This window comes from Condylura cristata, unplaced genomic scaffold (assembly GCF_000260355.1).
Source record: "Condylura cristata isolate star-nosed mole 26May11 unplaced genomic scaffold, ConCri1.0 scaffold00015, whole genome shotgun sequence".
NCBI classification, from domain to species: Eukaryota; Metazoa; Chordata; class Mammalia; order Eulipotyphla; family Talpidae; genus Condylura; species Condylura cristata.
The window spans coordinates 31,855,140-31,882,616 of record NW_004567116.1 but is presented as its reverse complement, the minus strand read 5'-3'; the positions used below and the strand labels follow the sequence as shown (position 1 = coordinate 31,882,616).

At 47.1% G+C, this 27,477-nt stretch overlaps 1 protein-coding gene across 1 annotated transcript in view; it reads right to left on the bottom strand.

Moving 5' to 3' along the window:
- The window catches only part of GALNT18 (polypeptide N-acetylgalactosaminyltransferase 18), a 309,423-nt gene that overhangs the window by 114,688 nt on the left and 167,258 nt on the right, over positions 1-27,477 (bottom strand). The window contains exon 3 of the mRNA XM_004683042.2: positions 20,786-20,952. Within this exon, the coding sequence (XP_004683099.1) occupies positions 20,786-20,952 (167 nt within the window). The remainder of the gene's footprint in view (positions 1-20,785; positions 20,953-27,477) is intronic.

The window sequence follows — 27,477 nt, the reverse complement described above, 5'->3', positions numbered from 1 at the left end:
GAAGTAGGGGCAGGTTTCCAGTGATGATGGGGCAGGCACTTCCGCATTTTGGGCTTTCTTCCTCTACAAGTCTTCTTGGAGGGAGAGAAAAGCGAACCCATGCAAACAAGAGGACTCTTTGACAAAGTCAATTCTCTGAGGTTGGCAGAAAGCAATGAATGCAGGCCCACCTGGAAGGTCTCTGCAGGCTCCTTGCAGCCAGTCTCTGGCTGGTGCCTGGAGACTGCCTTGATACCCCAGAGCTATGAGCAGGGAGAGGAAGTTACCATTTCCCAAGGGTGAAAAAAGCCAATACTAATCAAGTAATGATGGATCAGAATTCTTCTTAGCAAAAGAAATATGACTTCTACTTCAGCGGGCATGTGTCTCTTTTCAAACTGTGGCTGGATTTCTGCATATCTGTCTCTAAACCCACAGGCAGCTTTTTTAAATGCACTAGTCCCAACCTGATTTTTAGCTCCTTCAATGAAGTGCTTTGCAAAAGAGATTTCTACTGGGATGATTTGCCTCTATGAGCCATGAATGGATAAATATTTCTGCACAGTATGTCTCCCTATTTCTACTTTACTTTTATGAATAACTTTAATGCATTGCCATTTTAATCAAAATCTATTAGAGCAATGAGTAGGTTACTGAATTTTAAAGTAACAGTACCTATTTACTGAGTATCTACTATGGGCCAGGCCTCTAGACTGGAGTAGCATTTAGATTAGTTGCTAGGACTATTGTAGAAAATCCTTCTTCATTAAATAGGAAGACGATCATCACAGTATCTGCAGTGCCCACAATGTAAGAAGCCATCATAATGACTGGTCTCAGTGATTCACTATACCTTTTCTGACTTTCCATCAGGCAACTGGTGACATCTATTACATTAGGTAGAAGTTGAAATATTCTGTCTCCACAGGGATAACTTTTTATGTAAAGTACACTAAGAACTGGTAAGGGTCACAAAACAATGCTATTTCCAGCTCCATTTCTACCTCCAAAGTCACTACAGAAATGGCCCAATATCTTTAAAGTATTCCAACCAGGCTGAAAGGAAGAGATGGCTTGCGGATGAGGGGGGACCACCCTGTTACTGTGCTACAATAGTGCAATAAAGGCAAAGTTGAAGAAGGGGGGCTATTATAGGATTAAGACGTCATAAAAGTTCAGTTATGATGCCAAAATAATTTCAGAACACAACCAAAGCCATGTTCTGAGATAACAACTATCAAAAGAAATAGGAAAACTGGAATTCATTCAGAATCACCTGAAGACAGAAAGCAGCAGAAGAGAAGAGGGGTTTCAAGTACAGTCCAGGGTCATCTCCTTGGCCAGTATGAGTTCCCATTATTTCTTTTTTGAAAAGCCCAGGGCTTTAACGTCATGGGTATGGGTTGTCAGTTTCTTTTAAGAGAGATGAACCAAGGAGGAAGTATCATATAAGGGAGATCTGCACTAAGATGGGGGTCCTGGGGCCACACTGGACTAGAAAAGACACTTACCTAGGACAGAATCAAAAGAGCGTAACAAGAGAAAGTCTCTCAATCAGAGTCAGGGTGAGAAGCAAGCTCAGAGCCAAGAACTGGGCCTACAGAGATATGAACCAACAGGGTCCCAAGCCAGGAACTGGGAACAGGTTTGAATCTGTGCATGCAGAGGGTGAGGCAAGATGTTGAGGCCCAGGCTATATGGAGTGGAGTCCCAGGGGAAGGCAGTGTCGGGGGCTGGTTACAAGGATGCCTTTAAGGGCTGACATCAGTCATGCCCCTTTGTAGTCATGTGACTTTCTGACAGGCCCAGCAAAGGGCTGGAACTGAACACAAGGAAGGATCTTCCATTAAGATTAGTAAATTGTCCCTTGAGGAAACTGACCAGACAACTTCTACAGTGAATAATCAATCAGGGGAGCTGCCTTTCCCTGAGAGAGTCACCAACCCTGAGACATAAATACACCTCTTAGCACACAACTCTCTGCTCTGCAGAACCAGAGATAAATAGCAAGGGCTACCAGGCTTCAGCTTCATTTATTATTATTCAGAAATAGCTCTGCGGAACTTTCTCAAAGTCAACTGCATGATGTAGCCAGCCAACACTGCAAGATGATTTATGGGGCAGGAGAGGAGATATTCCCAGTGACCGCTATTATCCACACACAGAGAACACTGCAGGATGTGGGAAGCACACCTTTATGTGGTCACTGAGTTTAATAAACCAAGGTAGAAGGCAAAGTAGAAGCAGGAATATGTTCAAGCAAAGATTTACTAGGTTAAAGGAAGGGACCAAATCTCCCAGAAATAGGACCAGCATGAATGAAAAGCTGGGAGCCACAATTACTCCTGAGAAGAGCAAGGAGGAAGCCAAGTAACTCCCCATTGCCCGTCAGATGCAGTAGGTGGAGGATGTATGAACATCCTTTGGAAGATTTTGTGTCTAAGTATGATCCACATCCCAAGAAGTTTACAATCTAGCTGGCCAAAGAAAATACACCAAGAACTAGAAAGTATGTATCTACTGTGTGGACTTGGGGAATGCTTTCCCCAGTGGACAGATCACAGAACACCCAAAACCTATGTAGAGAAGTCAATGAAGGGAAGTGCTCCAGACAGGAGAAGTCATATGTACAATATACTGGACTCTCCTTCATTCCATTTCTTAGGAGTCACACATTGTGATTCGCACTCTTCCCAATAAATTCTTTTTATTTTTTAAATCAGTAACACGAGTGCATTCTCTCGCACTCCGTGTAGGAAACTGGTGAGTATCCATCCACATCAAACTAAGGAAATCTTCCACAGGTGCTCTTGCTTCGACAGGGGCAATCAGAGGGAAGGAATGTATCCCCCCAAACCACCCCCAAACCCCCAATTTCCTCAAGTTCCACCTCCTTTACTTCCTCTGACCCTCCGGTCTTGAGGTGGGAGGAACCCTTGTGCTGTATCAGCTTGGGGTCTTTTACTATCCTTGCAGCTTTCCTGTGCTCTGCTCACACTTCTGTGAATAATCTTGAGTTACTCAATTTGCAAGTGCCTCCCGCTCCCTGCCAACGCCTCATCATCTGATCCTGCAGCCAGGAGGCTGATGATCTTAAGGAAAACAGGCAGATGAAGTGATTCAGAAGTGAACCTATCTATGAAGCCCTAACTCACATTTTTTACCTTCATTATACTCAATACAGACCCCAAATGAAACAAAGAGCCCATCTGTGGGACTTTTACATATCTTAAATGAGTAATTATTGGTACTGTATAATTAATTTCCATTTACCAACCTTTGTTCACCACAACTTTTCCCAGATTTCTTTCCCCTGCAGTTCGCAATGACACGCATGAATGTGTGCTTTGCTTTGCTTCAGAGAATATGCAGTATTTCCCACCACACCACATCTGGAGTTCCAATTAAACAATCACTATCTGTCTAATCTTATGGCTCAGAGTTAGTGGGTCCTGCCTTTTTTCTTACTGGGGCTCCAGGTGAAAAGATTTGAGTGACCCTCACTTAACCTAGGCTGTTAGTGATCCCTGAGGTATTTCTCAAGCCCTCCCCATATATACCATACATAGGAGTCATTTAGTCAACACCCTCCATCACAGCTTCCTGCTGGGATATACTGAAAATGGAGCACTCTCTGCCTGGCTCTGTCCATTCCCCCTGCCCCAAACAGCCTGAGTGTTTTTTTTTGGGGGGGGGGGTCTGAGCTTTTCTTTTTTCTTTTTCTTTTTTTGGTCTTCAGTTTCCTTCATACCTCCCAAGGTGATGCCACTAAAAGCTCTTCACCCACTTTGTCTTTTGCTTACCTCCTTTTCTTGTCCCAAGCTCCAGTTCCCTCTGTTTCAATCGTTTCTGATATCAGCCCACAGGGAGTGACCTAGACATACCAGAAATGAAACCCCCACAGCAGAGGGAAAGATTTGTAGGAAACAACCCTCTCCCACTAGAACTTCATGGAAGACATGTTTTCACATTACTTTTCATTCTCCTAGAATCTAGCACAGTTCTGGACTCACACAAGGAACTCAACTGACCACTATTGAGGCTCTGACATAGAGGGCGACCTCCTGCCCTGGTTTGCTCAGCTGTGTCTGGGTTTAGCATTGACAATCCCCTAATCTCAGGCAAACTGGGAAGGTTGTTTACCATTGGCTAGCAAACTTCTACTCCACACAGCCTGGGACTCAGCATGACCGAACTTTACATCAGGTTTTCAGAAACAGGGTCTGAAATGGAGATCCTTAAGTAAGTGATTTAACAGAGGGTGGCATCTGGGTGATTCCTCTAAGGGATTGAGGGAAGCTGGTCAGGGCAGGAGAAGATGCTGGGCAAAGATCCAAATCTGGGCTCAGCCTGCTTCTATAGAAGCTCAGGAGCATGAGTAGAATCTCAGGCATAACCCTCCTGATACAGAGGGTGGGTTTTTAGACACCCCATGCCCATCAGGAACATTGGGGCCACTGCTGGCGGAGGCATTTCTGGGTAAGGCAGCTCACCACCCACAGAGCAATTTGAAAGAGAGGGATGCACTTCTGGGTCCCTGAACCGATGCTCACAGCACCGGGGACAGGTGGATTGGCCACTAAGGGGGGTCTGGGTGGGGCACTAACACCATCCAAAATGTCAATAAAGGCTCCACTTTAGTATCTGTGGAGCTGAGAAATGCCCACAGTACTGTTGCCAGTCAAGCTTCAGCTTCCTTTCCATGCCCTGAAGCAGATCCAGACTGGACAAATGGAGTTCTACTGTTTTTTGGTTCATTCTTGGAACTTACCTGAGAACCTTCTTGGCTAGCCCCTGCTAACATTTGCCAATTTTTCTTACAGATAGCACCTTACCCTTATTCTCCTAGGCTTGCCTAGGATTGTGCTTCAAAACTGCTGACACTACAGACTTCTGATTCTGGCTCCAGCCCAACAGAGTCTACACAATCCAAGTCACAGCTTCCTGCAGCTGTGCTGCCCATCAGCTGGACCACTGGGCAGAGACACAAGACAGCATGGAGCCTGGGGACAACAGGCACTGTGGGCTCTGTCTACTATGACAGCAGGTTAGTCTCAAAAGGCAGAAAATGCCTTTTCAGACCTCTCTCTCTGGTTTTGCCTGAGCTATGTGAGAGCTTCAGCCCACATCAGAGTCCCAGCATGGCATGTGGCACAGCCTCTGTAAACTGAGTCAGCTCACCAGGCTTTTGGAAGTTCAGCTTTTAAAGGTATCCTGGTGGTCCTGGTGACAGACACTGTGGCTGTCCCAACCATATCATGGGACCCCCCATCCTTTCTAAATGTCCCCTCCGGCACCACATCTACTAGCCAGAATATTTTCCCAAGGACTTTATTCAAAACCACAGAAAGTTTCTCCACTCCAGCACATGGAGAGCTGATGTTCTAGAAATGAACTCAAAGCTAAAAGGAGCTGCTATAGAAACACCCAGGTTCTTCACCTCCCAGGGGTGACCATCCTGAGGGGTGATCTTCAGAGTTCTGCTATAGGATTAGGTTCGTCTCTGATACAGCAACATACTCTCACTGGCCACTTCCCTTCCTTGTCTTCACTCCCCCCACCCTCAAACACTGATATTTCTTGAACTTCCTAGTAAACTCCTTGCTGTTAGACCCATGTCTCAGGCTATTCCTGGGGGATCAGCTCCTCCAAGGCAAAGCTGGAGACCATACCTGGCCTGGTGGTCAGATCCTTCTGGGAAGCTCTTTCTGCACCAGTCCCTGCTGCACTGTAGCCCAGGAGAGAAAATCAGCATCCAGGCCAAGCCTCCTTCCGGAGCTGTGGATGCCCCATTAGGATTCAGAGGCTCGCTCCAGCTTCTCTAGAGGCCATTTGCTCCTAGGAGGTGATTTTAATCAGGGATTTGATCATCCTACAGATGATTCGTGTTCACGCTCATTCTTCTTGGGTTCCCTGAGGCCCCTTAACAACATTAGACTACAATTTCAGGTTTATATAATTTGGTGCTTAATGCACCTTACTACTAGCCCAGGACAGCTGAAGTGACTCGCTGAGATGTCAACTTCACACCAGAGCTACCCCTTCCCAAAGGCCTGGCCTGGATGTATGACGCACCCAGGGCTCAAAATGGGAGTGGGGGTTATAGGGAAAGTGACTACTTTGCTGCCCTGTGGTAGACCTGGGTGTTCTATCCTTCCAAACCAGATAGCTGGCCTGACCTCCTCCTTGGGCCTGAGCACCACCCTGCTGGTCAGATCTAATGGCTCATATGTCAACTTGAAAGCTGCCCTCAAATGTCTCACAGGCTTCTAACATTTGACATGTCCAAAACTTAATTCTGATCTTACTCTCTAAACTGTTTTTTACCCTACCCCACCCCATCTTGGTAAATGCCTATCTTCACCCCATCACTCAAACTAGAAACCTGAGCTTAACTTTATCTCCAGTTGTAGAGTTCTTTTCTTTCCTCCCTCCTACATCTAATTCATCAGTAAATGCAAATCTACACTGATTCTGTTTCTGTCTCCAATCCCTTAGTCCCTTTACTATCAACCAAGTTGCAAAGACCAACATTTGTGCTGGAAGGACTGCTATAGTCCCCAAATGATCTCCCCATGTCAGAGCTTACCCTGACCCGCATTACTCACCACAGGCTCAGAGATCGGAAAGTGTCAGCCAGATCACACACACCACTACCGTTGTCCATGAAAGCCACATCTCTCAAGGCCTGGCATGACTGTGCCTGACTCTTCGACCTCAAAGCTGCCTTACAACCCTCCATCCGTATTTGCTTCTTGTGACTGTGAAAACAGGTCAGGCTCCCGCCAGGGCCTCTGCCTGTACCACTGCCTCTACATAGCACACTTTTCTGTGGCTCTTCATGTGGCTTCTCCTCTTCACTGTCCAGGCTCAGCTCAGAGGGGCTCTCGCCATCTATTCTAAAGCATGAGCCATTCCCATATTTGCATTATTTCCTATCCTATTTTTCCTACTTTCTGTTTCATGGCATTTATCACAGCCTATAGTCTTTTCATTACTTTTTTGATTTGCAGACTCTGAGCTCCCAAAGGCAAGAACCATCCCATTCTCCCAGGGGTGAGCAGTGGCTGGCATGCTGTAGGTAACTGAAGTATTAGTTTTCCATCACTATAAAATAGAACACCACAAACTTAGTAGCTTGAAACAACACAAATGTATTATCTTACAGTTTCTCCAAGTCATAAGTCCAGGTATAATGTGGCTGGATTCTCTGCTTAGGGTTTCTCTGGATTCAGTAAGGTGTTGGCCAGTGCTTTGCCTCTCATCTGGACCTTGAGGTCCTCTTGCAGTTTTACTGGGGATTGGTACAATTCTGTTCTAGGACAGAAGTTTCTGCCAGCTGGAGCTGGGCTTTCTGTCAGCAATGCCAGGTGACCTGTTATTCCCTGTTATATGCCCCCGCAAGCATCCTCAGTGAAGATGTTTGCTTTCATTCTGGTCACCAGAACACATCTCTGGATCTGTCCCTTCTGCTACCAACCAGAGGAAACTGTTATAAAAGGGCTTATGTGACTATACCAGACCCAACAGATTAGGGACCTTAGTTATCAGCACAGACCCTTCATGGCATTACCCAAGGTGACGTTTGATTGATAACTGGAAGAAGTGAGTATACTCCAGAGGCCAGGAATCTTAGGGTACTAGTTTAGAATTCTGCCTACACAATCATCAATAAATATTTGCTGAAGGGAAAAAGATGGGTCTCTTCTGGCCATCTATTTGAATAAGTAGTTCATCCAAGCTCTTGTGAGAGCTTTCCTTGTCTCTAAGAAAGGTGGGAGGTGTAAAATAAAATCCTAGTCGGCAATACAGAAAAAGGAGGAGGGATACATTAAATTTGGAATTGGGAAAAGTGAGTACAAATGCCACCTTTGTGGAGTCTTATAGTAAGAAGTTTGATGACACATTACTACTGCTGATACTCAGTCTCTTCATCTCTAAAATGGGCATAAAAGACCTATACCATAAAATAGAAAAGAATAATTCACCCAGCCCCAGCCAGCCAGCCAACTATATCCCAACCACTCATATGTGATCTATCCATAATCATCCACCTAATCACCCACCCATCCTTTTCCCTCATCCATCCATTCACTCACCCACCCACCCATCTATTTTTCCTTCCATTTATCATACATTCTTTCATCCATCCACCTACACACCCATCTATCAATCCATTCATGTATCTATGTATCCACCTATTCATTTATCCATCCACCTATCATACAACATCTACCAACCACCCATCCACCCACCTATATATCCACTCATCCCGCTACCTATCCACCCTCCCAACCCTTTGCTACTCCTCACACCCATGTACCTGGAATAGTGTAGAAGTCCTATAATTGGGAAATGGAAAGACAGGAGTTTCTTCTGCCATGCAGAAGTCTGTGGGTAGCAACCTCACCTGCCACTAGACTGGTGTATCCTATAGGAATGAGAAGAACATAGGTCTAGAGGGCAACAGTTGGACAACTAAGACTATAGGAATTCACTTCGGAAAGATTAAGCAATACCTTTAAATGTTCCTTTCAGAGAAAATACAATCACTTCAGCCAATATCTTGGTCTCACGCCTGAGCAACCCTGGTCAGGAATACTTGGCAAACAACTTTGTTTTCTTTGATTCTCTGTATTAGCTCTCATTTTTAAACCAAATGAAATTTGACAACAGAGACAAGCTCGCAGCCACATTCAGTCCATGTGACTTAGCTAGACACCTCTTTTAACTGGAGGGGTGGGGAATGTTTCTGTCTTGAGTGTCTAAGCACCTCAGGGCAAATGTGGGAAGTCTGTGACACCACGGGATGGTCTGGAATTGCAATCTGCCCTGTGTTGCTGCATTTTTCTGGCACATCGCAGTGTCTCAATTAGTGACAAGTTAATTCCTCCCCACTATCTGGACAGAGAACTCTCTTGGCACTTCTTGATCTCATCAGCTAGCTCCTTAGATCAATTCCCCTCTGGGGCCCAGGTTGAGAGCTCTGCTGAGGCCAGCTGGAAGCCTTTCCTTCACATTTAACCCCAACAGAGATACTTTTTTAAATTTCTATTTGACTCAAAATCCATGTAAATCCTCAGCTCTGATCTATGTTCGAATTCATTCCTGCCACCCCATCAAATTCACCAGGTGGTGAAGGGTTTAAGGATTTGGGCTTACAGAGTCCCAGTTGATACTTCTTTCACCAGATGATTGAAATATAGGTCTAAGATATTTCTCCTGGGTCTCATTAAGCTTTGAAATGTGTGGTTATTCACTCCCAGAAGGCAACCACCATCACATCCAACACAAGGACCACAAACATACTCCACAACCCTCCCTCAGGCTTGCAAGTCACAGGAAATACAAGAGGAGGTGATTCAGGGGAAGAATCAGTCAACCAGGGCCAGGGAAGTATGTTGGGGGAGTTCCTGACTCTCTAAGGCAGTTTCCATTTGCAGGTACAAGGCCCAAGATAGGTGCAGAGCTACCTGCACTTTGAAGACCCTGGCATGCTCAGTTGTGCAGTGCGCTGCATCTCAGCAGAGTAACTGCTGGGGGCAGAGAAGAGGGTAGTAGCATGTAGAACTGAAGCTGATTAAGAAAGGGTCAATGTCCCCAAGGGCCAGATATACCCAGGCATCACTAAGTATTTCATTTCAGAGAGAGCTGCTGATAAGTGGGGGTAGGCCCAGGCCCTGGAGGTGGATCGTACCAACGAATCAGGGTCTTAGCTTGCTGGTACTACAGGAAGCAGGGCCCAGATTCTCAAGGAAAAGCATTGGCCAGAGAGAAGTAGGATAAAGTCAGAGACAGGCTTCATCCCAGCAGGGAACTGTGGACTGGTGACCAGAAGCAGAAGATCAAATGTATGACCAGTTTATACAAGGTTGAGGGAAGCTGAAATTTTGGGGGCAACAGGTGCAGGGACACACCCCAGACTCTCACAGCTCTGCTGAGGTCTGGAGTTCCACTGGGGAAGGAGACACTACTGCTCTTCTCTGCAGAGGGCAGGGCAGGTCCAGCTTCTAGGACCAGAAATGCACCCCCTGTAGAACCGGTAATGAGAGACCATACTTCTGAGACAGACTCATATCAGGATGCACAGCTTAGCAAGTGGAGAGCATAAGCTGGATTTTATCCCCCCACTTGTCCCTTGTCCTGGTACCCTGGTAAAGACATGGTACCCTGCTTCCCTGCAGATTCATGTTAGGTTAGTTCAGAAATGGACATGATTGTATCTGTCAGAGATATATGTCATTCCCTTTCCCCCCACAGTACTGGCTAAAGCAGAGCTTTATCTTAGAGCCAAGTAAAAGGGGCTTGGGGAGAGGGGCAGGCATTTGTTTTCACAGCAGCCAGGAGCTCAGGAGTCACACAAACTATCTGCTTGGGAGTGTGTTGCTGGATCACACTCCGGTCTAAAAGGACTCTCGGGCTGTATGAGTGGTGTGGCCAACAGAGGCAGCTCCGGGCAGTCAGGAGCAAAGGTGAGTGCCACCAGGACTCCTGCAGAATTCAACACCCAGCAGCTGCTGGGTACCATCGCAGCTCATGTGCGGGGATCAGACTAGTTCCACTGGCCAAAAGCGTAGGGGTGGGAGGAGACGAGAAGCTTTCAGCTGAGCGGGCCGACAGCCCAACCCACGTGCCTGGCTGAATAAACACCTTTAAGCTGCCTGAGTCTTGGTTGTAATTAGATTAGCTATATGGGATTCTTTAAGCTCCATAAAGCACAATACTGTCAGACCATTCCTTTCCCTCAGCTTTTTTTTTTTTTCAATTATTCCAGCTACATGCAAAGCTGTTGGTATTTTTACAGCCTGCAATGAGTATCTCTTGTGTAGGACAGCATCTTTGAAATGTTAACCAATGATTAGGCAGGCTCTGGGCCAAGAGATGATGGGGCTTCGTGGTGGGTGGAGGGGGACCCAGCAGCTGGTGGCAAGCAATCTGGGAGCTCTGATTCTACTTCATCACAACACTTTGATTTTCTTACTAACAATTAAAAATAACAATGATTCACAGTTATACAATTACTTGTCATTGTTCAGGATTGTGAAGGTGGTGCCAAGAAATTGGAAAAGGGTGAACCACTGCTGTGGGACCTGTCCACCCTGCTCACACCAGCACGTACTATAGGGACTAAATGTGTTCTCGAATTTATTGTCGATGTGATGATATTTGGAGGTAGGGTCTTTGAGAGGCAGAGCTAGGTTTCAGTGAGGTCATGAGGGTGGAACCCCTCCCCCACCGATGGGATTAGTGCCCTTCTGAGTTAAGAAATGATACCAGACTTGCTCTCTACAGGCATGCACCAAGGAAAGGCCCGATGAGGGTTTAGCGAAAAGGCAGCTGACTGCAAGCCAGGAAGCAGGCCTCATTACACATGGCGTCTGCTGCCATCTTGATCTTGGACTTCCCAGCCTTCAGGACATGAGATATAAATGTTGTTTAATTAGCCAGTCTGTGGTATTTCGTTACAGTGGCCCAAACGGACTAAGACAGCAGGTGCACCCCTGCTTGTATATATGCTCACACTGCATAACTGCACACCCGTGGGTTCCCATCCTATACACGTGCACATACGCGTATGCACACAGGAATACCAATTCCTCCCTGACTCAAAGGAGACAGGCAGCTGCCTGCTGCCTCCCTCTCCTAGGGGATCCAAAGTGTGGCTGCCAACTTTCCTCTCAACCCAACATGAGCTTAGAAGCCTCTGTGTGACATGTCTCTCTTGCTCACCAAACCCAGACAAGGCTCCAGCATAGGAGACACTCAGGCTTCTCTAAATTTCCCCCTTGCCTCTTTCTTCGCTGATCCTGCTGCCCAACATCTCTTTCTCCCCAGAAGGGTCAGAGGCAAGAAAATGAGGACACACTCAAATAAGTCTTCTGGAGTCAGAGACCCACTTTGTGCCACAAATGGCTTTGTTTAAAGTCCAGGAGCACTGGTCTGAAACCAGATAGCCTAGGTTCAAATCCACCTCTGTGTGACTTTGGACAAATTCCTTAACTTCTCTGTGCCTACCTCTGTCATACAGAATGACGTTGACAATAGTTCTTCCCACGGGTACAAGTTAATTTACATAAAGTACTGGGAATGGGCTCTAGCATACTTTGTGACTTCCTTGGAGCTGGAGGTACCTACTTAGGGCTCTGTCCACCTGGTGGCCAGGGGAGTCACTCTGGCACCAGATTTACTCTCTCCAGCTATCTCTAGACACCCAGGTCTGGAGAAGTGAAGGTGAAACTGCACCTCAAGGCAGAGACAGCCTGTGGGTGGTAGTCAAGCAGGGGCCTGGATGTCAACATGAGGAGTCCCTCCAGGACCTGTTCCCAGGAGGGGGTAAGGGACACTACTCCATGCTGGCACCTCAGGACACAGGTGCCACCATTTTAGTGTATGTGGGGGGCTTGTTATCCTGGCAGAGAGATTCCCAGGGAGGATCTCTCTGCCCCATGGGCAGCCAGCCAGACATAAATCTGCGTCTCCTTGGGCTCCCAGCAGCATGCTGTGTAAGAGGCATGCTTTGCAGAGTCAGAGAATCCCATCCTACCTCTCAGGGCTATGTGGCTTTGGGCCCTGCTCACTTGTTTTAACCTCCCTGAGATTTCACTTCCTTGAATACTAAGTGATGATGGTGACAAAGATATACCCCTTAGGCATTGTGAGCACTCTGTCAACACACTTATTGAGGGACTACTATGTGTCGGACATGGCTAGCTGGGGGGTCACTGAAATGCCTGCACAGTGTCCCTTGGCTAGTCTGCACTGAACAGCTCACTGGAATTTAGTGAGTAAACAACCAGTAAAAACAGTGTGAGGAGGAGGACAATAGGGTATGTGGGAGAACTGAGCAGTACTCCTGGCCCAGTCACCTGGAGGAATGCAGTGATGGAAGGCTTTCTGGGGGCAGTGGAGTCTGAGTGAACCCTGAAGCTTGCCTAGGGGCTGGATGTGGGGAGGATAGTCATTCCCAGATAGGGCTAAGAGGAGCAATCAGCCCAGCACTGTGACCAAACCTGGGTGCCTGGCCATGGGCTACGCTTGGACCCAGCACCAACAAAGGACACAGCAGGCGGTGGAGGGGAAGCCCTGGAGAGAATCATGAGACCTATGTCCTGTCCAGTCTGCTGTCCATACACTGCAGGGCTCTGGAGAGTCTCTGTCTTCTCTACCTAAGCCCCAGTTTCCTCCAAGCGCCAGCAGGGATGACTGCATGTCTGTCTCTTTGATGCTGCAGGGGGAGCGGACCTGTGGGAAGGGCGGTTCCCCTGTCCTGGGACTGCCTAGTTCAGCACTTTCTCCTGCCAATATTCTTGCAAGGTCTCAAGCAAACGTGGCCACAGGCCACAACTGAAGAGTATTTGCTGCTCCAGAAAGACCATTGACACTCAGCTTCAAGTGCACCAGGGGTTGGAGGGGTTGCACTGGGGTTGGAGACTGGCCCTTCCCTTGTCTGAGAGGAGGGCCGGTGTCTGTCCAGTTTAGGGTGTGCAAGTCACTGCCAAGCAAGAGTTGATGGAAAGCTCCAGGGAATAATGGGATTCTTAAAAGAATATCTGATATTTCCTTTGCTTTGATGTATTTTAGGCATAAAATTCAGATTCATTTTGAAATTTCAAGTAGCAGAGGGGAAGGTTACATGACTTTACATTGATCAAAAGGGAACACACATTCAAAAAGGAAACAGAAGCTGAATACAGCAAAGGAGTTGTTTCTTTCTGAAGGATGGGGGACTGAAAGAGTTCACGTTCATTGAGCACCTGCTTTTTGCCAGTCCTGGAATACCCCATAATGTGCCCCTATAATGAGTTCATGTAGCCAGGGGTGAGAGCTAGGGGAAAGGTGAGCTAAGTACTTGGCATAACTGGTCACTGAAAGCCTTTTAAGAGATTGAGAGAATGAATGAATGAGTGAATGAAAGAACAAATGCAGTGAATAACAAGTAAATGCCAATAGTCAAAGGCAAAAATAACTCTTTCAGTTGCAAGTCTCCTGGTGTTTCCCTCTCTCCTGAGGTCTATAAAGGTTAAATTACTCAGTCCCAGCTAAAGACATGGGCCCACTGGGATTCACTGAGAAGCATGGTAATTAAAAGCAGAAGGCTCAGAACTGAGCTCCCACCATTTTCTTGGGCTAACAGGAGGAAGAGGAGCCAGGGAGGCTGCAGGGCAGGCAGGATAGCACCACTGTCATGAGAACATCTTCAGAGGGTGGCACAGAAGGGAGGCTCGGGTCGACCATCAGACTCTGTGCATCGGAAGTGAGGAGAGGCCAGCTGGGTATGAGCAAGAGTTTTCCCTCCTGCTCTGCATTCCACCGTCACGCCATTCTTGCCATTGCCCTGGGATATAGCAGTGAGATCCCAAGAGTGCCACTAAGGAAGAAACACTCCACCCAGCAGCACCATCTGCCTGGGGCTAGCTTCGGGGGAGCTTCAGCGCCTGCTGTCCCAGGATCCTCAGCTGCAGGACAGATGGGGGACAGCAACTTGAACATAGGTTCCAAGTAAATGTCTACACTGCCTCAGAATATTCTGGGAAGCTTATTACAATGCAGATGCCAAATTCATTCATTCTTTCAGTTGAGTCAACATGGATTCAACCTACAAGTACAAGAGACTATTCTCAGTATTGGTAACAGTAATGAACAAAACCAATGCCCCTGTCTGTATAGAACTTAGTTATTGGCAGAGGGAGAATGTAAGGACACGTACAGGAAAGTAGCTGGGTGAGTTCAGTATTCAAGACTGTGAAAGGATGTGGGAGATGGCAGAGTGGAAAAGTGTTAAAGTGTTCCAGGCAGAGAGAACAGCAAGTGTAAATGTTCTGAGGCAGGAAGTCTGTTAGGAATCTCTCTCTCTCTCTTTTAAATAATATAATTGTTTATTTTTACAACATTTTGTGCCTTTTCCCATCTCAGTTGCAATCCCCATGGGCTTCCTATCACCAAATCACCCGTGTGCCATCACCATAGTCCTGTGCACTTCCCTCCTCCCACCGTTTTTGATTCCATTCCCCACTCCACCCCCATAAAATGTCTCTGGTATATAGTTGTCCATTAGTATCGTTATTTTCTCCCCTGGTCCTTTATACTCCTGCTATGAGTGAAACCATCCGGTATTTTTCCTTTTCTGTCTGGATTATTTCACTAAGCATGGTCTTTTCCAGCTCCATCCATGTTGCTACAAAAGGCATGTGTTTAATTTGTTTTTGTTGTTGTTGTTGTTGTTGTTTGTTTGCTGAGTAATATTCCATTGTGCATCTTTTTAAGCCAGTCACCTGCTTTTGGGCATTTGGGTTGTTTCCATGTCTTTCCAATTGTAAATAAAGCAGCAATAAACATGGGGGTGCAGGTGTCTTTTTGAATCAGTGTTTTTGGGTAGCTACCTAGGAGTGGGATTGCTGGGTCATATGGAAGCTCCATTTTTAGCAGTTTGAGGAACCTCCAAACAGTTTTCCATAGTGGTTGTACTAGTTTGCATTCCTACCAACAGTGCAGGAGAGAGGAATCTCTGTTTTTTTTTTTTAACCCAGTCCAAATACTAAAGTTTGAGGTCACTTTTGCAGACATTCTACACAGCAGCCAGCTCCTGAACAAGTGGGGCTTGTTTAGGAACCTGCTGAAAAGGCAGAGGACTTGGTCTGTTCCACAAGGACCACCCACAGAGCCCTCAGCCCTTGCTTCTTAAAGAGCCAGCTTAAGGTCTAGGAGAAAGGTCTAGAGAGGCTTGGATAAGCAAGCAGTGATTGATAGTCTCTTTCTTGTATTTGTGGAAACTTAGGCCTGACCCCCAAGCAAAGGTGCCTGCAGAGAAAAGGCTCGGGCCAAACAAGACCCCAGTGCACCCAGAACCCTTAAAGAGCTCCTGAGAAGGAAGGCTTAGCAAGGCAGACATCCTGAAAGCCTACACTCCTGCTTTTTTTTAGAGTTTTAAATACCAACATCCCTTCTATCAGGTGTTATCTCAGCCAAGCCTCCAGACAATTCCTGAGATAGGAATTATACATCCCAATTTTAAAGATAAGAAAAACAGTGCTTGCCGAGGTTAAGACCATACATACAGCTAGGAAGAAGCAAGGAAGCTGGCCTGATGCCAAATCTTGTCTCTGCCACCAGAGCACATTGTTTTACAAAGGAGGGAAAAGAAAGTGCCACCTTGAAACAGAGGCTGCATGTCAGCTATTATTACTATTGTCATGTCTAATAGTGTCACCTTAATACCCTCTGTGGTCTATGTGGACACTTTCCCTCCCTTTGCCTATGTCATCCTCAGGACCTGAGGGTGCTGACAGAGAGTGGCATTTCAGAAAGCCATGGTGGAAGAGCAGAGCAGGAAGTGGCAGAACTGAGGCTGGACACTGAGTCCTATTATGTTTCGCCCCAACTGATATCTATTTGCATGCTACCCGAATATTGGGGCATCCATCTAGTCTGTCATTCTCTCCATTCCCTTGGCCTGGCCTGGTCTCTACTAATGTTTGTAGAACTGAGCTGAAGTAAACACAAGTCCTCCACTGAGTACAGTGATGCCCAACAGGCACAACCCCCCAATGGAGCTGCCTACACAAAGGCCACCTCCCTGAAGTCAGCTGGGTGATCTGAAGGCCCTGCAGTCGTTGTACTATAGCTAGACCTAAAGCTAACTCCTTCCAAGTGTCACAATCTCTTGAGTGCTGAAGTCAGGCTGGTCCTGGGGACCATATGGCTGGTCACCCTCCTGTTTCATTCCACATGGGGCACTTCAGACCCCTTCCCACTATTCCCTACCAGTCCCCCAACCCCCCAGGCTCAGAGCCCTGCATGGCACAGGACACTGGGACTAATCGAGGTTGCTCTGCACATGTCAGTCTCACCATGCCCTGCATTATCTGTTGTCTCCCACCTGCTCCGCCTGAGGGGAAAAGAGAGGAGCCTTTTCTTGTAGAGACAGCCCTTGTTTCCGGGACCTGGACACCTGAACACCATCCTTACCTTCTTCCTTGGGAGACCAGCTCCACACCTTGACCCCAAAGGACTCAGATGTCCCCTTTCCATATCTGTTAAATCACAGAACTAAGGTCTGGTCACACTATTTATTAAAAGCTCTTGGGCCCTCCCTGGTGGCACAGCAGGTTAAAGCACAGCACTAAGAAGCTAAAGCCACTTCAGCACGAGTTCTATCCCTGCCCTGGAGGTGATCCACATGGCTTGGCAGACCTCTCCTGACCCACCCTCTGCTCCCCTCAGCAGTGTACTTCGTCGATTTGCCCGTTCTGCTCCCCACTGTCTCTGGTGAATCCTCTCACTGTCCTTGCACCTCTGGCCTGTACCCCAGTTTTGTATGCATAAATAAATCTTTAAAAAATATAAAAAATTAAAAAGCTCTCGAGGAGATTCAAGGTCTCACAAACAACTTCCCTTTTAGAAAAGAGAAATACAATATGAAACATCTGAGTAACGGACCAGATTATAACAGATATATGAGATGGCTTTCCATGGTATGAGGGTAGCTATTGATTCTTAAAAGTTTTGTTATAACTGTGTGTGGATGTGGGCGTGAATAAGTGTGTCATTTTGGTTTATGATATAAGTGTATGTCTTGTTGTCTTGCTGTAGATCATGTTTTAAAATGTTTTTAATGGAAAAATCCCTGATAGAAAAATCTACCTCTGCCAGCTTCATCTTCATCTGGTTCTGCCAGCCCATCCCTAGCACTTAACTGAAAACTTCTTGCTGAGGCTTCCATGATCTATACCCTCTAAATCCAGAGGCTGCTTCCTATACTGCAGGTCCTGTCACCTCTCCATGAATCCATTCAAATCCAGGACTAGTTTCTGAAATTCTGTCCACAGAATTGGCATTATCCTCCAGGCTGTCCATTTCTTCTGAGTCCTAAACATCTTTGACACTCAAACTTACAGTCTTTGTTCTACCCACTCCTCCCAGTCAGTGACTCCCATTACCCGGGGTTCAAGATTCCAAATACGCATCCTGGGGTTTCCCCTCTGGAGCTCCAGGGTGCAGCCGGCTAGCCATGTGGCATGCAGTGTCCTGGACAGGGAGGCAGGGCTGGACTGACCGTTCAATCCACAGTCACATACTGGACCATGTCAATAGGTGCAGCAAGCAAGGGAAGACAATTGACCCCACTTCACAGAGTAGGAAATGGAGCCCTGGAGAGGTTGAGGGACATTTCCATGGTCCCTCATGTACAGTGAGAGGGTCCTAGAACCCATGACCTTATTGGACTTCAGTCCAGAGTTCTTTCCATTCACACCATACATTGGAACTTTACATGCACAAAAGTTAAAACCTTTTATTCATTAAGCCAATCAGAGCTATGCCACAGAGTTTATGAAGAATATTCTAGAATGCCAGACTCCCACCTCAACTTATTAACATAGTCTTCCAGGAGAACTCTTTGTTATTCTGTTGTAGCTGTATATTTTTATATAAATACAGATTCACAGGGAAGGACACAGAGATGTCCAGGTACCCTTCAGTCAGCCATGTTAACATTTTGCATGACTAGTGCAATATCCAATCGGCACATCACAACAGCACAACCCAAGAGCATATTTAGATCTCCTCAGTTTAGATCTCTCACATCTCTGTGAGTGGAGTGCTATGTCATTTGCTCACATGTGCAGTTTCGTGGAATCACCATCACACTCAAGTGCTTGACTGATGTCATCACCATAACACTCCCTAAAGGTTTGTGTCTGGAAGCTTCGGCCCTGATGATCTGGTGCACCCAGCCCACAGCTCCTCCTGCCTCCTCTCCTGGGAATGCACCACCATCCTCTGAGTCACCTGACTCAAAACCGAGTCCCTCTTGCGACCCACTTGCCCTTGGACTGCCGTCAAGAGGCACCAACTGATGCTTCATTCATATCTCTCAGGCCCACATCTTGCGCTCGATCCCCACACCCAGCCCTACTCCAGGTCCTTGATATCTTCTCGGTGCCGCTACAATTGCTTCCCCACCTTGTCCCCTTCTTCAAGATGTTCCTTTCCCCAAACCAGTATCAAGAACCCCTCCAGATCTCTCCACTGCCCAGCATTCCTCTCCTCAAAAATTTTTGGTGGTTATCGCCAGGTACAAAAGAAAAGCCAAACTCTTTAAATCCAAACATGAAATACTCAGTGTGTGGCTCTCTTTCCATATATAAATTTCTCAAACTCGGTATCTACTTTCATCCTATAGTCCACATGACCTAAAGACATGTGACATCCTTAAGGTCTTGATAAATTTCTCACCATAGGGAGGAAATGAAAGCACCAAGATTTTTTCTTCTTTTTTCAAAAGATTCATTTTTTGTTTATTTATGCATACAAAAATTGGGGTGTAGACCAGGAGTACAGGAGGTAAGAGAATTCACCAGAAACAGAGTGGGGAGCAGAATAGGCAGATCCACTGAAATACATCGCTGATGGGAGCAGCGGGAGAGACAGGAGAGGTCTATTGCACCACGTGAGTCACCTGCCTTGTTGGGGATCAAACTCATGCTGCAGTGGCTGATGGTAGCTTGATAGTGTTGAGACTAATCCTTGCACCATCAGAGGGGCCCTGCCAACATTTCTTCTTCCTAGTGCTCATTCTCTTTTCTCTCTTTTGTGATGCGAGAGGGGCAGGATTGTGCTGCAGACCCCTCTAGCTCTGTCCTCACCTTGGACAGTCACCTGTGTTGCCTACTTGCTATCACTCTTGATACCTTTACCTTCTTTACATCCATGAGCAATGCAGTCAACTGATTCATAAGCACCACCCTTCAGAAATTCTAAAATCCCCCTGCCCCACAGTGCTGCTCTACACATCTGACTACATGATAAAATGAAGAAGACAATTTGCTTATTGGGATTAAATATATTTCAATTATCTGATACGTTTCAGTTTTAATTGATAACAAAACACAAATAGCCCATCTGAACTTCTCATTACAGCAAGTGATTCACTGGAAAATTTACTACCTGACACCAGAGACTGCTCAAAAGATAACAGAAGCCCAGTAACTCTATGATTCCATAACCCAGTGGTCTGTTTTTTTAATGGTGTATTATCCAAAGCACATCCATATTAATGATCCTCTCAAGAGCATTTCTGTGAAAAGGTCTCAATACCTGGTGTCTAAGTTTGAGAATATTGTGGAGGTGGCATATGTGGAAGGATTCAGAGGCCACGGAATATATACCAAGGGAAAGAGAGCTGACAGCAAATGGACAAGGGGAGACAGTGGGGTGGAGGATTCCACAAGGTGCTGGCAGGGCTTTGCTACAGCCTGGTGGAATGGGGAGGAGGGGCTCGGCAAAGGCTGGACTGTCAGCACCTGGGCTGCTGTCCAGGGTCATGTGTCCACTACATTTTGTGCTAGCAAAATGATCTCCCCTACCACCGGCACCATCAGCACCTCCACCAACATCACCATCACGGCTAAGACAATACTGATGAAGAGCCTTCCAGGCAGAGGCCAAGGATACCACTCAATAAAATGCTGCTTCATAGAAGACTCCTTGGAATGTTCACTGTGGACATGGTGGGGATGGTACCCAGGGCTTTTTACCTCATATTGATTAGGAGGTCAGAGGAGACGGTGAATGTCCAGTAAGGAAACATTCGGGGACCAGATCCCTCTGGGAGGGAAGTAGATAGAGTATACCTACTGAGCGAAGTTTCCAAGTGGGAAACACCATAAATCTCTCATTTCTGAGGCAAATCCTGAGAAGGAATAGCCATGGGAGCCTTGAGAAGCCTGGACAGAGGCTGAACCTGGTGCTCATATGTTGGCCATGGAGCAGGGCTCGGGGCCCAAGATTGCACAGACACTCCACTCACCGTTACTGCTGTTGTCATCCACCAGAATGATCTCCTTGAGCAGGTGTGGAGGTGTGCGTTCGATGGCTGAGTGGATGGAGCGCAGCAGCACCGACAGCGCTTCGTTTACAAAGATGAACACGATGCTCACCTCCGGCAGACTATCGGGAAATGAGAGGTTGCGGCACCTGAAGAGAAACAGTCAGGATCTGAGGTCTGTCACTGACTGGACTGGGGCCACCCCAGGTGCTGACCCACCCCAAGTCTTGGCTCCAGTTTTGCTGGGGGTACAGGAGTCCAGATTCTTCTTTTGGATCTTGCCAATCCACTTAAGAAAAGCCCTAAATAGGCAGCAGTTTTGGCCATTGAAACCTGCCTGCCCTACAAAAGAATCAGGATTTGTTGATGACCACTGAGTGAAGCTGAATGGCTTCAGTGACCATCCATGAGATGGTAACCTAGTATTTGATGGAAGAATAAACATTTCTAAACCCATTTAAGATAGAAAATACAGCGAAGGCACATCTTCATTTTTTATCAAAATGGCGGCCAACATCTAGATGAGGCCAGACCTTAGTGATCTAGTGCAGGGGTGAAATGTGCCTTCTCCTTGAGCCTTCTCCTGTCTGGAGACACTCTGCCTTCATCCAAAGGCATACCACCTAGAGACTCCCATAACCCTCATCCACATGGGGGTCCAGCCCCCATGACATTCACACCCTGAAGGATAAATGGTCATGAGAGAGGCTGCCCATAAATGTCCCATTTCTCTTCTAGGTCCACTGAAACCCTGCAGCCATCTGGAGATCTCTTACCCAAAGGACAGGATGCAAATTCATAAAGGTCTGCATGCTATTACCCATGGGAAGAGAATAGCAACCCTGAAATCAGACTCCACAGAGATCAAATACTAAGACATTTCATGGTTCATAAAAACATGTCCAATTCTTTCCTTGCAAGTACTGTCTTAGAGGGCAAAAAACCACTACCAGAGCCCTTATCTGGTTAAAGGTAAAGGTCGTTTCAGAAGATACTGAGCTCCCACCTGAGAGTTGAATGAAAGGACAAAGTAGTAATTACCGCCCATCTCAGGCCCTGGACTTAGAGAAGGGGCTGCCCACTCCCACCACCAACCAGTAAAGGCTCCGGGAGTTCGAGACCGGTGACAGGTTGCCATGCTCCAATGTGGGAGCTGCAGCCGGGTCAAACAGGCAGTAATGAGCACAGGAGCACAGCACTTCTGCTTGTCAGTAATTAAAGTGCTGTAGGATAGGAATGGGCCTGCTCCTCTTTAATGAGGAAGGCTGCAGAATAACCAGCACTGAGCAATTTGGAGAAATCACCGTGGGGCCCCAGCCTGCTTAAGAGCGGAAGATTAATAAACTACAATCATGGTCTCTATGGTTACCAGAAATTTACAGAAACTTCTTCCATTCTATTTCCAGCTCTTTCTCAACAAAGAAGTCGGAGGAGGGAAAAAGTTGAGCCTCTCCCCCAAACTGTTCACACTTACAATTTTACTAGAACAATTGGGTCAATAAATTGGTGAAAAATTCATTCATTCTTGTATTTAATGGAATAAATATTTCTTGATCTTCTTTCACCAGGATGGTTCTGATGTAGGCACTAAAGGTACGTGGACAAAATCTTTGTCTCCAAGGACTGTATGATTTGACGGGGACACAGACAGACACTGGAGCAAATAAATGATATAATTTCACTAAGTACTGAGGTGGAAAGTAACCTTGGGTAAGAGAATAGTTGTTTTCTGCGAATTAGTGAGAGAAGGGATCTCTAAGAGGGCAAGATTTGTTCACAGAGGAGTGAGTCTATGCAGAGGCCCTTCAGGGTCACGGGGACAGTGCTAAGATGGGGGGAAGGATGGAGGGAGCCAGCTCACTTAACTGCAATGAATGGATGAAGGTCTGAGACCTGCAGGCTGGAGGGAGGAATTCAATGAAGAAGAAAAACTGAAGTGACCCCCCCCTTTTTTTTTTTTAACTCAGCAGACTCTTTCTAAAAATGTTTGTTGTTGTAAGTGAACTTTTTTTTTTTTTTTAAGATTTACTTATTTATTCATACAGAACTGGGGTACAGGCCAGAGATGCGGAGGGTGAGAGGATTCACCAGAGTGGGGAGCAGAACAGGCAGATCGATGCTGAGGGGAGCAGTGGGCGGGTCAGGAGAGGTCTGCCACACCATGCGGTCACCTCCGGGGCAGGCAGGAATTGAACTCATGCTGAAGTGGCCCTAGCTTCTCAGTGCTGTGCTTCAACCCACTGTGCCACCAGGGAGGGCCTGTAAGTGAACTTTTTATAACAGCAAATAAAAGGTTTGTGACGAACAGTTAAATAATCCCTGTGGCTAGTGCTTATTTATGACTATCAAGAGCAGTGACAGGTCTTTCCTTAGACATGAAAACTGTCAAAAGAACTGACACCCTACCTACTTGCTAATCACATTTTAAAAATAATACTATAGCTGGCCTATCTACTAGCACATGACCTTAATATTTTTTTTTATAAAAATAGAACAAACAGCACTGAATAAGGACAAGTTCACAATCCTCCCCAAGCATCCCACCACTGATGAAGACTGTGACCCTGTATGTGTTGCTATTTCTGGGGAGTTGCTCAATGTTCCCAGAGCCGCACTATCTGGAGTCCAGGAGGTCCTCGAGTGCTTTCCAGAGTGAGGGATGGACTGACTTCTCCTACTCACTTCCCTTCTTAATCCTAAACATAACCACCCGGATGGCCCCTTCCACACAGTCTGACTTTAATTTCTTCCAGTGAGGGCCACGCCCGTCGTCCTGATGGTTTGCATATGGCTGTCTGGGAGCATCTCCTTGATGGTCTTCATCCAAGCAGAATGGAAATGCATTTATTTTAGAAGCTAAAGAATGCTGATCACTACTTTCATATGAAAGACTCATTCCCTGAAAACCTTCGGAACAGACAACACATCTGGTAAGGTGTGGCATCTGTGTGTGGATTCAGGGGTGCCGGCTGCTCTCTCAGCTCTGAAGCTTCTCGAGAACAGGGACTTTATTTAGTTGCCATTTTGTCTCCCAGCTTTACCCATGGTCTTGAAGCAGAAGTTTCCCGGTTCTGCTTCCGTTCTGCTACTTTCCCAGCCCTGCTGCTTGGGGGAGTCTGTTGCCTGGATTCTGCTGCTTGGTGAAGCAGAAAATTCCTGCAGTGTGCTTCTTGTCCACAGCAGTAGCTTTGTCTACCTTGACCACCTTCCCAAACAATAAAGAATACTTACGCTATGATGGATGGGATGGCAAAGGTCCTCATACAAACTGTATCAAACCTTACCATTCCTGTAATTCAGGGCTCAGCCTTTTGGGACTGACCCCACTGAACCTGCCGGTGTGACAAGTAAACCTCTCTCTCCACCACTGCCTGGTATGGAAATTGCCATAACAGTCTGGCACACAGTAGGTCTTGGAGTTAAGCAAAGCTCACAGTGCATTTAGTGGACACGGGTTAACTGACCTTTATGTGCACGCCGCTGTTCTCACAATGACGTCTTTCTACAAACTTCCCTGTGAAGGAGAGTCAGGCCCTCAGCCGCCAACAGCTCCTTCCTCCTCTGCGCTCTTTCCCAGAATGAGGCCCCCCTCCTCTCATTCCCCCAATTCTCAGTTTCTGTGCATGTAGCTAAGTGATCCCTCCAGGCCCAACTTTCTGGCCTCCTAAAACCCTTTCTTTCTCCCTCTTTTCCAGAGACCTGCTCAGGATTCTTTCTGTTTAGCAGCAGACCTAACCGAGGGCCTGGGTAAGTAGAGCTGTAGGGTAGGCGGGATGAGACAGACCAGACAAAGCAGAAGATTTTTCAGGGAAAGAGTGTGGGAGGTGGAGAGGCAGGCGCCCAACTCTGCCCCAACTTGCTGTGTGACCCACCCCTTCACTTTCTTCATGTCCTGGTTATAGAATAAGAAAGTCAGAAGAAATGACCACTGAGGACTCTTCTCTCTGTAAAATTAAGGACCTCCTCTCTCACAGGTGGTGAACAGAAAGCAGCTCATAAGGAAATGGCTTACAAACATTCCTCCCTTCCAATCAGTACCTTGTCACCACAAATTTCACAAAAAGATCTCCTTAGCATCATCCTGACCAGAAAGGGTGACCAACTGATCCTGGTTGGCCCAGGACCCTCCCAGTTTCAGCACCAGAAGTTCCAAACTAGAGTGGGTGGATACCCGGTCACCACATCAATTTCTTAAGGGAAGAGACAGCTGCCTGCCCACTGTCTGGCACAGCGCTTTGAAAACAGCAGCATTCAGTTAGCACCTATCCAAAAGTAGATTATGTCCCTTGCCAAAGTCCCCAACCCACACACATGGACACACACAGTCACAGTTCAGATCTTCACCTCCCTATCATCTCACTTACGTTGCTGGGGGGAGGATGCCAAAAGAGGGAAGAAAACAGCACGGTCACACGGTCACACCCATGGTGTCCCCGATTGACGATGAATTCAGACGGAAGCCTGCCATCCACTGGACAGCCCTAGGCCTTGGAAGAAACACAACCAAGAGCTGCTCTGGAAGAGAATGTTCCAGATCCAAGCCCAGTACATTTGTTCCAGTTCAGAAACTTGCTTCACCTACCTGGCGCTGGCCCCCAGGGAGAGCTCTGCCTCTGGTATTCAACCCCATGAGATGCTCTCCCGCCATTCCTGTACCCCCTGGTCCGGCCCCATGTCCCCTAGTTCTTTCTCATTTGTCCACCCACCTCCTGCCTGTTCTGGGTCTGCCTCTGCACTCCCCCTTTCTCTGCTTGCTTCCCCAGAAAGGCCAGAGGACTGAGAACCAGAGGAGCCACACAGATGTAACTAAGTTTCTTAGAAAAAAGCTGACAACAGAAGACCAGCCCCTTTACCACTTTGAGAAGAGACCCATTCTCCAGCAAAATTAAGCCATAAAGGTTCCCTTTTAGCTTTTACTCTTATTCAAAGCCAAGTCATCTTCCACTAGAGATAAAAACAGGCTGTTTCTGAGAGGAGGAACACGAAGGCTGTCTAATAAGGCGGAATTGATGGTGATGATAAACTCGACTTTATCGATCTCCGTACACAGAAGGCCGTGCGGGATGGGGCGGCCATGTAGGGAGCCCCTAAGCAGGGCTCTGTGAGCACCTTTAGAGCTGTTTATGAGGCAAGTTTATAGTAAGAACTTCAGTGCATCTACCTGTAGAGCAGAAATACATGAAATCAACCCACCCAGGGCAGTAGCTCCAAACCTCATGTGCATGGAGAACTCCTCTCCCTGTGAGGCAGTAAATCTACTGGTGCTCAGTCCTTCAGCGTGACAGCTCATGGGAGCTGCCTACCCAGCGGTGGGAGGGGCGGGAGCGCCAGATCAAAGTAGAGCGTGCATACAACTATTTGCCGATGCTCTCGGGGAACCTGGCCCACTGACACCAGGGTTCTGGTGGGAAAGAGCACCTGCTTGACCCAGCAGTGAGAAGATGACTGTCCCAGGTACTCACTCCTGGGGTGCTCCCAGCCCCTCTTCCTCCAGGCATCTCCCCAAGAAGCCCTCCTTAGCAGTCGTGGTCATAGGAGATTTCTGGCATGCTGTGAAACACCTGGAGCATAAAGCTGAGGACACAGCCTGTCCCCAGGGTCAGCGCTGCCCCTCGGTGCTGAATGGCCATCCGTGTACTCATGCAGCCCTGTGCTCCCACCTACACCATGGTCTTGTCTGACTCTTCCCTGACCTTACTTGAGTATACTTTGGCTTCTTCCAAATGTGTCCAGATTAGGCAGCACCAAGGTCTACCTGCATCAGTCTCTAATGAAATGGGAGGAGGAGAGCAATGCAGGAATCCTCACTATGTGAGGATAATGGGGATTTTCACTGCCTCTGGTTGGCCTCCACATCTTCACAGGCTCTGGGACTAAGACACTCCATGGTACCGTGTGAGCACTCAGTGAATGTAGTGATGCAGAGGAATGAGAGGCCAAGAGGTGAGGACAGAAGAGTTTGCAAAGTCATAGAGAAGGCAGCATGCTCCTTCCTTGGACAACACAAAGCTGAACACAGAGCTATATAGAATTTCTATCCTCCAACATCTTTTCTGTGCATATACACAAGCTATCCCAGCTGCCAAAGGAGTTCACACAGAATACTTGGAGATCAACCATGCTAACAGATGTATGAAGTTTTACATCTTTCCATCATTTTATTCCTTTCTACAATCCTATACTGCAAACATTATTTCCCCCATTTTACAGGTGAAAGGAATAGGGCTGAGAGGGTAGGTTATCTTCTAGTGCATCATCCTCAACCTCTGCTGAACTCTCTACAGGAGACCACCAGAGATGCATCTGGTGGGACACTGATGTCATGATAACCCAGCAGCCCGGTGGCAGGGGCTGAATGGATTCAGTCACTCCAGCCTGTCAGTGCTGGTGAAAGACAGGAGGATGCAGCATGTCCCTTAGGATGGCTGCTAGTTGGGTGGACAATTAGGGCAAAGATCTACTGGGTACCTGAAGTCCAACACTGGCTGCCTGCTCCAGTGAGATAAATAATTCCTTGAATAAAGTAGCTGTGTTTAATGCAATGTCAAAGGACCGGGAAGCCTCTCAAGCCCTTTCCTGTGAGGAGGTAAAATGGGAAATGGGAAAGGGAAGTCCAGGGAGCACAAAGGAAGGGCTAGGAGGCAAAGGTGGTCTGTGAGCTGCAATGTGGTCAG